At 46.3% G+C, this 14,103-nt stretch overlaps 1 protein-coding gene and 1 long non-coding RNA gene across 3 annotated transcripts in view; one reads left to right on the top strand and one right to left on the bottom strand.

The window, feature by feature from the left end:
• The window catches only part of TMEM135 (transmembrane protein 135), a 255,810-nt gene extending 247,059 nt beyond the window's left edge, over window positions 1-8,751 (bottom strand). Inside the window, exon 1 of one of the 2 annotated variants that reach the window (XM_053307850.1) lies at window positions 8,302-8,751. In XM_053307850.1, coding sequence (XP_053163825.1) covers window positions 8,302-8,442 — 141 coding nt within the window. In that variant the 5' untranslated portion in view covers window positions 8,443-8,751. Of the gene's footprint in view, window positions 1-7,698; window positions 7,834-8,301 lie in introns of those variants that run through there. The other variant, XM_053307851.1, reaches the window with a different exon arrangement.
• Window positions 8,752-11,446: 2,695 nt separating this feature from the next.
• LOC128351716 (uncharacterized) overlaps window positions 11,447-14,103 on the top strand; it is a 33,859-nt gene continuing 31,202 nt past the window's right edge. Inside the window, exons 1-2 of the long non-coding RNA XR_008319998.1 lie at window positions 11,447-11,863; window positions 12,519-12,559. This is a non-coding gene — a long non-coding RNA (uncharacterized LOC128351716). The remainder of the gene's footprint in view (window positions 11,864-12,518; window positions 12,560-14,103) is intronic.

Raw genomic sequence — 14,103 nt, 5'->3', positions numbered from 1 at the left:
ACCCCCCCGCTTAAAGTAACAGTCCCCCCGTGCCGGGCCGGGGGAATTCCGGACCGTGCACACCCCTAAGCGTGACCCCATCCAGAAACGGCAAATCAAAACCGTCTCCAGAGTTCCAACCCTGCACAATAAGTACCTCCATCTTATCTGGATTCAGCCTCAGTGTTATCCCTCATCCAGCCCATTACTCAAACTCAAACCCAAATCTTTATTTCGGTCAACGACCAGCACAAAGTTAAAACAAATATAAAATCAAATAAACCAGGAAAATCCTTCTAAATATAAATAAACTATAAGTACACAGCTTAAACTAAGAATAAGACAGCAGCATACTTATAAAATTATTATATACATATCAAAACTTAAACAATTGCCTTTCTAACTCATGGGGGGGGTTAAACATTTAAAAGGGTCAGAAAGATTTAGTTGTTAATTTTACTGCCAATATGAATCTGGTCCCAGAACCTGCGTGCCCACATACAATTACCCACTGACATTTGGGTGTCATTAGCATACTGATAACACTCTGCACCAAATCCCCAGATGATCTCTCCCAGCGGTTTCATGTAGATGTTAAACAACATTGGAGACAATTTGGAGCCCTAAGGGACACCATACGAAAGTTCAGATTTTGAAGAACAGTCTCCAAGAGACACCATCTGGAATTTGCCCGTGAAGTAGGAGCGGAACCACTGCAAAGCAGTGCCTCCCAACCCCCTCAGAAGTTCCAAAAGGATACTATGGTCAATAGTGTCGAAAGCTGCCGAGAGATCCAAAAGGACCAACAGAGTCACACTCCCTCTGTTAATTTCCAATTGGAGATCATCCATCAGGCCGACTAAGGCAGTCTCCACCCCACAGCCCACCCGAAAGACAGTTTGAAATTGTTCTATATGATCAGTTTCCTCCAAGACTGCCTGGAGCTGGGAGGCCATCACCTTCTCAATCACCTTGCCCACCCATGGAAGGTTGGAGACAGGCCTGTAATTGCTTAACTCTGAGGGATCCAAGGCAGGCTTCTTCAGAAGAGGTCTAATAATTGCTTCCTTAAGACAAGGAGGCATCCTGCCCTCCCTCAGAGAAGCATTTATAATCTCTGCCAGGCCTTCTACAACAGCCTCCCTACCAGATAGTATAAGCCATGTCGGGCAAGGATCAAGAGAGCAGGTGGTAGTCCGTACCTTTCCGAGCAACTTGTCCACATCATCAGGAGTCACAAACTGAAATTGTTCCAGGGTTATCACATAAGAGGAGCTGCTGGACACCTCAGCATCAGACTCTGTAACAATTGTGGAGTCTTAATCTAAGTCAACCCGAATATAAGAGATTTTGTCCACACACAAAACTCATTAAAAATTTCACAGCAAATAATTGTTGGTTCCAAGTACAGATTCAAGAGGGAAGAAGCACGCATTAGCCCCTTCACAACTCTGAACAACTCCGCCGGACATGAACTTGTGGAGGAAAAGAATTGCTTCTTTGCCACACATGTCTAGAGAATAGATCTCCAAATACGCTCTATGTAGTAATCTTTCGGATAAGAGTAGAGTCTTTCTCCACTTGCACTCTAGTCATCTCCCTCGCCGCTTCAACCCTCATAGTTCTTCCATATACCAAGGGACCAGTTCTGAAGTGGGTCGGAGAGAACACTTAGGAGCGATCAAGTTCACTGGCCTGGTGAGTTGATTACTCCCATTCTTCACCAGAGCGTCAACAGGGTCACCAGCAGAGCCAACATTAAATCCCTCCAAGGCTTCTTGGAATCCTACTGGATCCAATAACCTTCTCTGTCAGACCATCCTAATGGGCCACCTGCCACTGCGGAGGTGGGACGTGATCATGAGTCCAACCTTAACCAGATGGTGGTCCATCCATGACAATTGGGAAATCACAGGAACCCCCACCCACGGAACACCACCCTGTTCAGAGTGAAAGACCAGATCAAGCATATGACCAGCAATATGTGTCAGTCCCAAGACTACTTGAGATAGGCCCATAGTTGACATGACCACTATGAAATTTGCCCTATAATTTATTATTATTATTATTATTTTTAAATCTCGGATGCTTTTCTTATTTGCCCTGAGTCTGTGGATTGGGAGGTATATTAAATCTCTTAACAAATAAATAAAACAAATAAACTCCTGAGCCGCCCCAGACACCACAAGCCTGGGAAACTCCAATGCCAAGCCCAAGACCAAGTCCATCAGCTCAGTTAGAGACTCCGTTGGGCAATCTGTGGAGGGCTGATGAAGCACTGGTGCTACAGGAGAAGCACTAGTGTTTCTGAAAAGTTCCAGACTAATACTGCACCAGTGCTTGTGTGGCAGGGAACAAGTTTTGACATCCCCTTCCCCCGAAACCACTGTGCACCACCTGAAAATATGTCTCTGAGGGCCACACAACCCACCAAGACATATTCATGGGAAGCACAAAGCACTGCCAGAGAAAGGGAAGGTTGTGTAAAATTCCCTCTACCCAATACTACATGAGAAGTATAGTCGAGTTAATTTAACTTTTCAGAAGCATCAGTGCTTCTCTCCCAACACCAGTAGCTTGTTAGTCTGGATCTCAGCTGACATTTTGTTGTCCATTCATGCAATCTGGAGAGATGTTTTTGGAGCTCTTTACAGTCTGCTTGAGTTCTCAACATACTGAATAACCTAAATATTTTCCACAGGCTTGATCACCTCTCTGCTCACCCCTGATTATATATCATTTATTAATTTATGTAATTTGTCCTATTTTATACCACCTGATATGTACATCTCTAGGTGGTGTACAACTTTTAATATTAATCACTGATTAAAATACATAAAACACAATAAAAACAATATAAAACAAATTATTAAAATTAATTCCAATTAAAAGCTTGTGACAACATGAGAGTCTTGAGGGTCTTCCTGAAAACAAACAGAGAAGGAGATGCTCTTATTTCAGCAGGGAACATATTGCAAAGCCCTGAGGCAACCACATGAAGTTAAGTAGCACCAGTTCCAACAACACCTCAATACTTACTCCTCTCCATTTTAATAAGCATCAGCTTATTCCTATCCACCACTTCCTGTTTAACTAGTTACTAATCCCTAGTCCATAACATTAAGTTTACCAAAGGAAGTTCTATTTGCAATATAATTAGATGTTGCCAAAAATCAACACAGATGGTTACTGATGGACACTCCTCTCTATTAATGCTCACATATTTTGGCCATCAATACCATCTCAGAAGACAAAAGCTCAGTGATTTTTGGCAACATCAACACCACTAGAGATGGGAAAGAGGTGATGGCATTGTTGCATACAGCTTTCTCTGTTTTATCAGCCCTTCTTCATCCCTACCCCGAAATGATTAGGATAAAATTACAGTCACTTTTGAACTGAGAAAGGGTTAGGAATAAGGTTAAGATAGAATAACAATGAACAAATTTTTCTCCATGAAGGTATCTTTGAAGAACATTTCTACCAATTTTCATTTCCATCCCTCTGATAAATTTTTATAGTAGTTTTTGTGTTTCTTTAAGCTTTTAAAACACCACTGCAGATTCGGCCACTACAGGCCCAATGGTCAGGACAATAAAAGCATGATAAAACTCAGAAAGTATTGCAATGCCATCACCTATTTTCCATTTCTAGAGGTACAACCTCATCAAAAATCACAACAGGCATTTGTCCCTGCAGATAGCACCAACAACACCAGCTAGCACATGTGCTAAATCGTTTTTTTTAAAAACCATAGTCCCAAAATACTTGCATATCATACACCATCCTTCAAGATTCAGCTAATTTTGACTGCACCTGACACACATCTTACATTTCAGAAAAGCTAAGCATGGCCAACTAGAGCTCAGAAGAGGTTTTTTTAAAAAATCTTCCTTCCTGTCATGTCAAGGATCACGAGGTTACGACTGCCCTTTGATCCACCTGCCTTTCTGCAAAGAGGTTTTCTACAATAGATCAAATTCGACCAGTATGTGACTATGTTACCAAAGCATGTAAGCATGTCAGCCACTGAAGCAAACCTTAAAGTCAACAGGAATTACTGACATTGTTCACAGATATTAAGAATTGGGGCAGAAGGAAAATGTACTGGGGCTGAGTCCGTGCAGCACTACTCCACTGGCTAAGGTACAGATTGCTGGTTCGAATCCCTGCTGGTATGTTTCCCGGACTATGGGGAACAACTATATCAGGTAGCAACAATACAGGAAGATCATGAAAGGCATCATCTCTCACTGTGCAGGAGAAGGCAGTGGTAAACCTCTCCTGTATTCTACCAAAGAAAAATCACATGGCTCTGTGGTCGCCAGGAGTCGACACCAACTCGATAGCACAACCTTTCTATTACTGTACCCTATTCTCCCTGCCCCCACCTCTTTTTTTTGCTCTTTCTCCCACACTCCACAAATTTCAACTACTTAGTGAGTTTTGTGGAATTTATACAAAGAGGGAGTATAAATTACTCTTTTCAGTCACAGAGTTTGTGGGGAGGGATGTACATATAGCCTGCCTCCACATTAATTCTGCCCCTGTAAGAACATAAAGACAGCCCTGCTGGATCAGGCCCAAGGCCTATCTAATCCAGCATCCTCTTACATACAATGGCCCAAATGCCTCTGAGAAGACCAAAGGCAAAACTGAGGGCACGCCTTCTCTCTTGCTGTTGCACCCCTGCAACAACTATTTTAGGCATCTTGCCTCTGAGGCTGGAGGTGACCTATAGCCACCAGACTAGCAGCCACTGATAGACCTGTCCTCCATGAATTTGTCTAAGCCCCTTTTAAAGCCATCCAACCTGGTGGCCATCACTACATCCTGTGGCAGAAAATTCTATAGTTTAATTATGTGCTGTGTAAGAAAACGTACTTCCTTTTGTTGGTCCTAAATTTCTTGGCCTTCAGTTTCATGAGTTGACCCCTAGTTCTAGTGTTGTGAGAGGGTGAGGAAAATTTCTCTCTGTCCACTTTCTCTACTCCATGCATAATTTTATACACCTCTATCGTGTCTGCCCATAGAGTCAAAATAACAGAAGGGCCTCCTAATGCTGGATACTTAAGGATGTGTGAACTGGATGTTAGCCTGGTTCAGCTCAAATCTGCACCGTATTTGAGTCACCCCAGGCGGATCAGGTTCAATTGAGCCTGGCTGGTTCCAGTCTGGCCTGCCAATTGGCCGAGCCAACTCGGGGGCAGGGGGTATACTTGTAAAGGAGAATCCAGCTAGTATTCCCCTTTACAAATACAGGGGATCTCTTAGCCTAAAAAGGCTTTCCATTTAAAACTTTAAACGGAGGGGGAGACACTCTTAAAAACACTTCTAAGCCCCGCTGCCGGCGGGGCTGGCCATTGCGGTGGCAGGTACTCAGGAGGAGGAGGAGGAAGTGAGGGTTCCTCCAACTGCCCCACCACCCTCCCAACTGATAGTCTGGACTGGCTGCAGCCCTGTTCGGGCCTCTGCACACATGGACAGGACGGAGTATAAGTTAGGAGGGTGGTAGAGTGATTGGAGGAGTCCTTGCCACTACCTCCTCCCAGGTATCCACCACTGCAGCGGCCATCCCTGCCACCAGCAGGGCTTCATAAAGGATGTAATTTAACCAGTTCAAGTTAACCAGTTCAAGGAGCTCCGGCTGCAGCCGCTCCAGTATCTGCCGCTACAGCAGCCACCCCCGCCGCCACGGGGCTTCATTTAAGAGGTTTTTTTAAAATGCATCCCTCTGCCCGGCTCTAAAGTTTTAAATGGAAATACTTTTTAGGTTAGGAGATCCCCTGTATTTGTAAAGGGGAATCCTAGCTGGATTCTTGTTCACAAATATACCCCAACCCGAGTCGGCCTGTGAGCCATTTCCACAAACCAGGGGGTGGTCTGGTTCTAACTTGGACCGGCACCCCGCCTTGGGGGCCAGTCCGGTTCAACCTCGGATCACCCAAACTGGGCCTGCTCGATGGTGAGCCTGGCTCAAATGCAAGCCAGCTCGCAAATCCCTATGGCTACTTTGATTGGCAGTCCTCTGGCAGAGGCCTTTCCTAGGCCCCCAACTTTGGGAGCCAGTCCAGTTCAACCTCGGATCACACAAACCGGGCCTGCTCGATGGTGACCCTGGTTCAATGCAAGCTGGCTCGCACATCCCTATGGCTACTTTGATTGGCAGTCTTCGGCAAAGGCCTTTCCTAGGCCTGACATCTTATTTATTTTGGTCAAGTTCACATGCAGTGGTGGCAAATAAGTATGCAAGAGTTGCCAGTTCCTGATAGGCATATGCTTCCACTCCTGCCACCGCTTCTATGGTCCCAAAACCTGGAAACATCAGATGGAGAATGTTGATAACACATCTCAGCCCAATATTCACCTGATATTCATAACCAAAGTTTGAAGCTGGCTTGACTATGCTTTTCCACTGAGCTTTTCCACTGAGCTTTGGATTCTCATGCACATCCATCACCGTGTGACCCACCATCACAAATCCCAACCATGCTACATTAGTGATAACACTCAAAAGTGAGGCAGCCAGATTCCAAGGTTGCAGAAAGCTCAACACCCACAGGCTGTGCCCCAGATAAAAGTTTATTACAATCTTAAAGCACAGCCATGTCATAATTTACAACAGTCCTCATCCAAACTCAGCACAGCATCTTTTCAGTGGCTGTACAACTTTCCTACCTACTATTTCTTTTTAGACCATGAGCCCTTTTGAGACAAGAATCCATCTTATTCCTTTTTCCTCTATAAACTGCTCAGGTCCCAGAACCTAACAGCCTGGAACTGATTCCTGCTAAAATCTGATGCTGAAGTGATCCATCCCAGTTTAACCATTACACCACACCAGTTCTAGCAGCGAGCAATTGCAACATATCTTCTTTGAATAAAGCCCAAATGTTTTTAATGTTGGCACCCTCACTTGAAGCTGAACCTTGAACATCCACTGATGAAAAAAGGACAAAGATAAGCTGGAAGTTGAAGAGCATATTCAACAACATTAAACAAATAAATAAGAATACCAAACCATCCTAATCCCTTTAAAAAAATGAAACACTCAAAAGCCTAAGATGGCATTATTTTGCACAGGCACCCGCCAAATTGCCAGCACAGCTGAGGATGCTCAGAAATCTGCACTGGTGCTGCTGAGGACATTGGTAACTTTTTGTCCTAGCATATCTCTTGTACTTTCAGCAGCTGCATGTCAAGCAAAAGTTTGCAGCCTTCTGCTATCATAAAAGGCTGAGGGTGCAGTTGGAATACACTGGTCAATTATTACAGCAAGAGAACACAAGGAAAGAGGAAAGGTCATAACTGGACCTTGAGCTAGTGGTGCATAGAAAAGAAAGAGTAAGAGGATATTATATATACCGAGGGCAGAGATGGGGAGACAATGAAAGCAGTACTACTGGAGTAAGCAGTTGAGATATACACACCTCTCACTGCCCCTCCTTCAGTTTTTATTGCATATGCCCTCCCTTTCCCTCACACCCTTACGGTCTCACAACTGGTCAACATGCATGACCTGAAAGTACTTGACCCAGCAGGAGGTTTGGGCAGTGCCTGGATGAGATACCACCTGAAAAAGTTACGTACACAAGGCTGAACTTCAAGGAAAAGTGAAACAGAATTTGTTAGAATTAGATATAAAACCTAGATATACCCTCAGTACCCCTCCCCTAGTCCTTCACCCTCAATCCCCTTACCCCAGAATCCATTACCTACTTGTACTACGCCTGATGGCACCTGTACCCCCATATATCTCTTGCTCTTGCAAACATCACACTTCCGTCTCCACTCTGTAGCATATTCCTCCCACGTCTTCCAATGACCAATTGCACCCTCTTCATTATTCCTTCCAGAGACCCCTCAAAACCTATTATTGAAAGTTATCTCCCCAACACACACAGTCAACCCCAGCTTCCTATACCCCTTCTTCACCCCCACCCCTCCTAGGGCTGATCAAGCCTCATTGCTCCTTCCCCACCATTGTTTCCTCCAACAGGGGTTCCCAGATGTTGTTGACTACAACTCCCATAATCCCCAGGACAAGCCATTGCAGCTGGGGATTATGGGAGTTGTAGTCAACAACATCTGGGAACCCCTGTTGGAGGGAACATTGTTCCCCACCACCCCAAGCCCTGAGAATCCCCCTGCCCCAAAGGACACCCCCCTCCCCATCAGCCACCCCTTCAACCCACCCCAGAATTATCTCCACCCCAGGAGAGCCCATGATACCCCTCGCCCCGTCCCCGACTGCACCTTTGCCCCCTCTCATGCCTTCAATTCCTGCAGCTCTCCCACCACCACCACCCCGCAGGGTCTCACCAGGTAAAGGGTCCCGTAGATGCGGAGAGACTCTCCCAGCGCCCCCTGAGTGATGTGCAGGAAGGCCCGGCTGCAGTGGGGGTGCCAGGTGTGCCCGATCTCGTAGCAGCTGTGGGGGATGGACTTGCTCAGCGCCGCCATCTTGGCCCAGCCGCTCTCCACGGGGGGCTGGGGGGGGTGATGAGAGTGAGTGAGTGCGAGCGAGCGAGCGAGGAGCAGCAGCAGCAGAAGCCGGCCAGCAGCACAGGCACCGGCACGGCCGCGCGTCACGCTGCGTCACAGCCAATGCAGGAGAAAGGTCGCGCGAGGCGGGTCGAGCCGCCGGGGTTACTCTCGGCCACCTCTTCCTCTCTTCCCCTCCCCACCCCCGCCGCCTTAGCTTCAGTTGCCGGGCTCGGCTCGCGTGAGCCGGCTCAGCCAATCCGGAGGCGCTCTCCCCGGGGCCACGGAGTGGAGAGGGCGAGCGCGGCGAGAGCGGGGAGGAGCTGGCGCGAGCCCCTGGGCACGTGCGCGGCGCCTAACGGCTCTGGGGGCCACCCGGGCTGCACCCCTCCTCCGCGCGCGGTTTTAGTTTTGGTTTCCACCAGCACCACCTTTTTTCCCCCTCTCCCTGGTGGCTAACATGCAGACTAAAAGTACTCATGTGGAGTCCCACATTGAAAGGAATGGGGCAAGTTAGTCAAAGGGAAGCTGCCTACTACCGAGTCAGACTATAGGTCCATCTGGCTCAGAATTGTTCTACACAGGCCTGGCAGCGGCTTCTCCAAGGTTACAGGCAGGACACCTCTCCCAGCCTTATCTGGAGATGCCAGGGAGGAGGGAACCTGCTGCATGCGAACACGCATGCAGATGGGCTCTTCCCAAAGCGGCCCCATATCTTCCGGTGCTCACATGTAGTTTGCCATTCAAATGCAAACCAGGGCAGACACTGCTTAGCAAAGGGGACAAGTCATGCTCGCTTCCACAAGACCAGCTCTCCTCCCTCATGGTTAATCTGTCCCATTAGTTTCATGAGGCTCGTATGTACGGCTCACGACTCTTAAGGTTGCCTGCTCGGACTGAAACTATTCCTGGATGTTATTTCTTCCCCCCACCCCCCATTTTTTCTCTCCTTACCGCTAACATGCAGACTAAATTAGTCATAAGGAGACCCATTGAAATTAATGGGGCAAGTTAGTCATGATGACTCTGTCCCATTAGTTCCAATGGGACTCCTCATAAGTCACATAGTCTGTTTGCATGACAGCCAATATTTCCCACATCACTCAGTAAACTTCCTGGGATTGTTGTTAATAATCACCTGGAGCTGGATGCCAAATCCTGGAGACTCCAAGCCAGTCCTGGAAGGTTAGCATGCATGCAAGCCTGCGCAAACCAGGCATGGTATAAGTAGCAGCCGCAATCCTGTGGAATGTGATGGGGGTGGCGTGCAGCACTGACAGATTTATGAACACTAGGGAGAGAGCGATCCGCTATCGCTCTGCTTTGAACATTATAGCTGCAGCCTCTGCCCACGAGGTATGTGTGCAAGCATTAATAGTTACCCCTCCACACACACACTTAACTGTACCCCCAGTAAATAAATATAGCAAGCATCAAGCCTCCACATCATGGGATGGGTATTCAAGTTGCATAGCGAGGGTGTCCAACCTAAGACTCTCCAGCTGCTGTTGGACTGCAAGTCTCATCATCTTACAGCTGGAGATGATGGGAGTTGTAGTCCAACAGCAGCTGGAGGTCCTCAAGTTGGACCACACACACACACCCGTTGCATAGCAATTGGTTGCGTGCATTGGTTGGTGCTTTGAACTTTACACAGAAATGGAGGAGAGTTGGTCTTGTGGTAGCAAACATGAATTGTCCCCTTTGCTAAGCAGGGTCTGCCCTGGTTTGCATTTGAATGGGAGACTACATGTGTGAGCACTGTAAGATATTCCCCTTAGCGGATGGGGTCAGTCTGGGAAGAGCACCTGCGTGTTTGCATGCAGAAGGTCCCAAGTTCCCTCCCTGGCGCCTCCAAGATAGGGCTGAAGGAGACCACAGCCTGCAGCAACCTTGGAGAAGCCACTGCCAGTCTAGCTCAAAACTGAGCTAGATGGACCAAGGGACTGACTCGGTATAAGGCAGCTTCCTATGTAAATGCACCTTTTGGGGCTCAGCAAGGTTGGTGTGAGGCAAAGACAAGGGGTAGAGTGAGGAACTAGCTGTTGCCCAGCCAGTGGGTCCCCTTCCCTCAGGGACCCAGGGCCATTTGTCCCTCCCTCCCTCCTTGTTCAATTATAGCTATACCCCTGGGATATTTATATTCAATTATAGCTATACCCCTTTTGCATATAATGCCCTTTGGTTCCTGCTGTCTGCATCTTTCATCCTTCCATACATACTGTTACCAGCTGAGCTTATTCTGCCCACTCCCAGAAGCCTCCCTGGTTGCATCTCCAGGCATGGAGATTGTATTTTGGTTATGCTCAGGAGCTTCGTCACAGCTCCTGAGCATAAGAGGAGGCATGGAGATTGCACTTTGGTTATGCTCAGGAGCTGCATCACAAAGTGAGCTCCCAGTCTATGTTATACATGGGGACAAGTTGTTTAGTTGGCAGTGGACTGGTCGCCCCCAGATTTGGCTACAAGCACCACAAATTAGAAAGGGGATTAGATTCACACTCCTTCTTTCTTTGGGGGGCTCCAGCTAAGCACACTCCAGAACTAGTCAAGTCAAGTCAAGTTTATTTATGGTCAAAGACCAGCATTCAAAACATATGTACAAATAAGTGCTTACAGTAGTTTGGTATAATGTCCCAAATAAACCCCAAGTTACACAAGCTGGTCTACTATCTGATGCCTAACTTTCCTAGACACCACACAGAACTTTGCGACATTAGTTGTTATCTCCTCCTTCTGATCAGATCAGAAAGCAAATAATTAACATGGGAGGGATTGGTTTCGGTATCTACAAAAATAGGAGCTGGATCCTAACACACAAACACACACACTCCAGAACTAGCTACTGTGAGTGTCTGGCATTTGAGGTCATATTGGCCTTGGAATGAAATCTAAACTCCCCTCATCCTCTCTCAAGAGAGATAACATCTGATGCTAACGAAGCAATTAGACTAGGAAGGGAAGGCAGATCAGACAAGTGCAACAGCAGACTCTGTTGCAATCGGGATGAGTTAGTGAAAAGATGCCCATCAAAACTTTTGATAAAACTATTGGGGAGCCCTTCCCAGATCAGGAGACTCTAGGACGCACCTGCACACTCCAATTGTCCTCACAATCAGCCTTGAATACAATAGGTGATTCACACCAGAGCTACCTAGTAACTTAGTCTTACTACTTTTATTATTTTTCTTTCAAACTGCTTTTGTTAATTAAAACCTCTCTCTCAAGACGATTTTCTTGAGTTCAGACACTTGCACAAATTAAAACTGCTTGGAACTGTCTCCCCTTTGGAGCTAAATTCCCCACATTCACCCAACCTGGAGGTGTCGACCAATCCCCGAGGCAGTTCCATCAGCAATACACAGGCTTTGTTCATCCATTATGCAGTCTATGCATACAGGTATCTGTATACATGCACATGTTTTTAATGTAGATGACTATGCATGCATTCATTTAAAAAGTGAACTTGGGTGCAGGCCCTCTGAAATGCAGGGTACATAGGAACATAGGCAGCTGCCATATGCTGAGTTAGAACATTGGTCCATCTAGTTCAGTATTGTCTACAGCTCTACACAGACTAGCAGTGACTTCTCCAAGGTTACAGGCAAGAGTCTCTCTCAACCCTATCTTTATTTTTAGTTAGTTAGTTAGTTAGTTAGTTAGTTAATGTACCGCCTGACTCCAAAGGCTCTAGGCAGTTGGAGATGCCAGGGAGGGAACTTGGGAACTTCTGTATGAAAGCATGCAGGTGCTCTTCCCAAAGCAGCTCCATCCCCTAAGGGGAATTTCTTACAGTGCTCACACATCTAGTCTCCCATTCAAATGCAGCCAGGGCAGACCCTGCTTAGCAAAGAGGGCAATCCATGCTTGCTATCACAAGACCAGCTCTCCTCCCAGAGAGGAGGACTACTCCTGTAAAAGCATTTAATATATGTGTGAATTAACGGTACATACGTACAGAACATGTGTGTGGATTAACATGCATGGAACATGTGTGTGTACACCTGGCCAATGGAGCTGGTCAAAAGTAACCAATTAATCCTCATCTTTTACAGATGGGGAACACTGAGGCTGGAAGATAACTGACTAGCCCAAGGTCAGTCATGGCGGATAACTATCCATTTGTTTTTGCAGTTTTTAAGGAATAGCATATTGTGTTGCATTAAGTATGAAGTCCAGTTTTACAGCTGGGTAAAGTTGAGGTTCAAAGAGCTACAACTTGCCCATTATTAAATAGCTGGGATCAAAAACCCTTGCTGAGGTACTGCAAATCATTTCATAATTGGTATGTATGTATGTTTATTTATTTATTTGCATTTATATCTTGCTCTTCCTCCAAGGAGCCCAGAGCAGTGTACAGGGTTATGTTTATCCTCACAACAACCCTGTGAGGAAGGTAGGCTGAGAGATACATGACTGGCCCAGAGTCACCCAGTGAGTTTCATGGCTGAATGGGGATTTGAACTTGGGTCTCCCCGGTCCTACTCCAGCATTCCAACCACTATACCACACTGGCTCAAATGTTCCTCCCTCCTGTCCTGATGTATCCTCTTCTTCAAAAGAGGCAGCAATATAAAGGCTCTCTCTCTCTCTCTCTGTGCCTCCCAGTCCCTTTGAATACATTTTGAATTTGAAAATCTCTCCTTTTGTGTTCCTCCCCCCTCCCCCCAGCCAACAGGGGCACAGTTGCCCATGATGTTCCTGAACTACAACTCCCATCATCCCCAGCTACAATTTATTGTGCCTGGGGATGATGTGAGTTGTAGTTCATCAAAATCTGGAGTACCACCAGTCAGGAGCCCTTGGACACTAGTTCAGATTCCCCTCTACTTTCTGCCTACCCTCTCAATGTCCAGATGTGTGGAACTGAGTGTAGATAACCTATGCAGTACAAAGGAAGGCATAGCTTTGGCCCATGTATCATAGGAACATAGGAAGTGGTCATATAATGAGTCAGACCATAGGTCCATCTAGCTCAGTATTGTCTACACAGACTGGCAGCGGCTTCTCTCTCAGCCCTATCTTGGAGATGCCAGAGAGGGAACTTGGAACCTTCTGCTCTTCCCAGAGCGGCTCTGTCCCCTAAGGGGAATATCTTACAGTGCTCACACATCAAGTCTCCCATTCAAATGCTAACCAGGGCAGACCTTGCTTAGCTAAGGGGACAAATCATGCTTGCTACCACAAGACCAGCTCTCTTCTCCTCTCACTCCCATATCTATGAATTGAAGTGATGCATCAGCAGTGCTAATATTAAGTACAGGATTTCAGCCTCTCCTCCGATTTCCTCCAAATTATAGCATTAAGCACCAAAGACCTTTCACATTATTGGAAGGTAGTTTTAACAGCATGTGACTCTATATGTTGTTTGTTCTTTTCTCTCTCTCTTTTAAAAGTAGAACATGATCTCAAAATACCCTTGTGTCTACTGATATTTCAAGGTAAGGGAATTAACTGGAGCCATTCCCATTTTCCAGATGTCATTTTTCCAAAATAAATAAGGGCTGAATTGTTATTCACAGTAATATCCTGCAGTTTGGTAGAAAACTGGATTTTCTCCAACAATAAATGTGTATCCTTTCTTATAAAGATATTGTGAAGGGGTTTTTTCTCTCTCTCAGTTAAACATAACTTTTTCCA

Source organism: Hemicordylus capensis, chromosome 3 (genome assembly GCF_027244095.1).
Source record: "Hemicordylus capensis ecotype Gifberg chromosome 3, rHemCap1.1.pri, whole genome shotgun sequence".
Lineage (NCBI taxonomy): Eukaryota > Metazoa > Chordata > Lepidosauria > Squamata > Cordylidae > Hemicordylus > Hemicordylus capensis.
The sequence above is the reverse complement of the archived record's forward strand: the minus strand, read 5'-3'. Positions and strand labels throughout refer to the sequence as shown.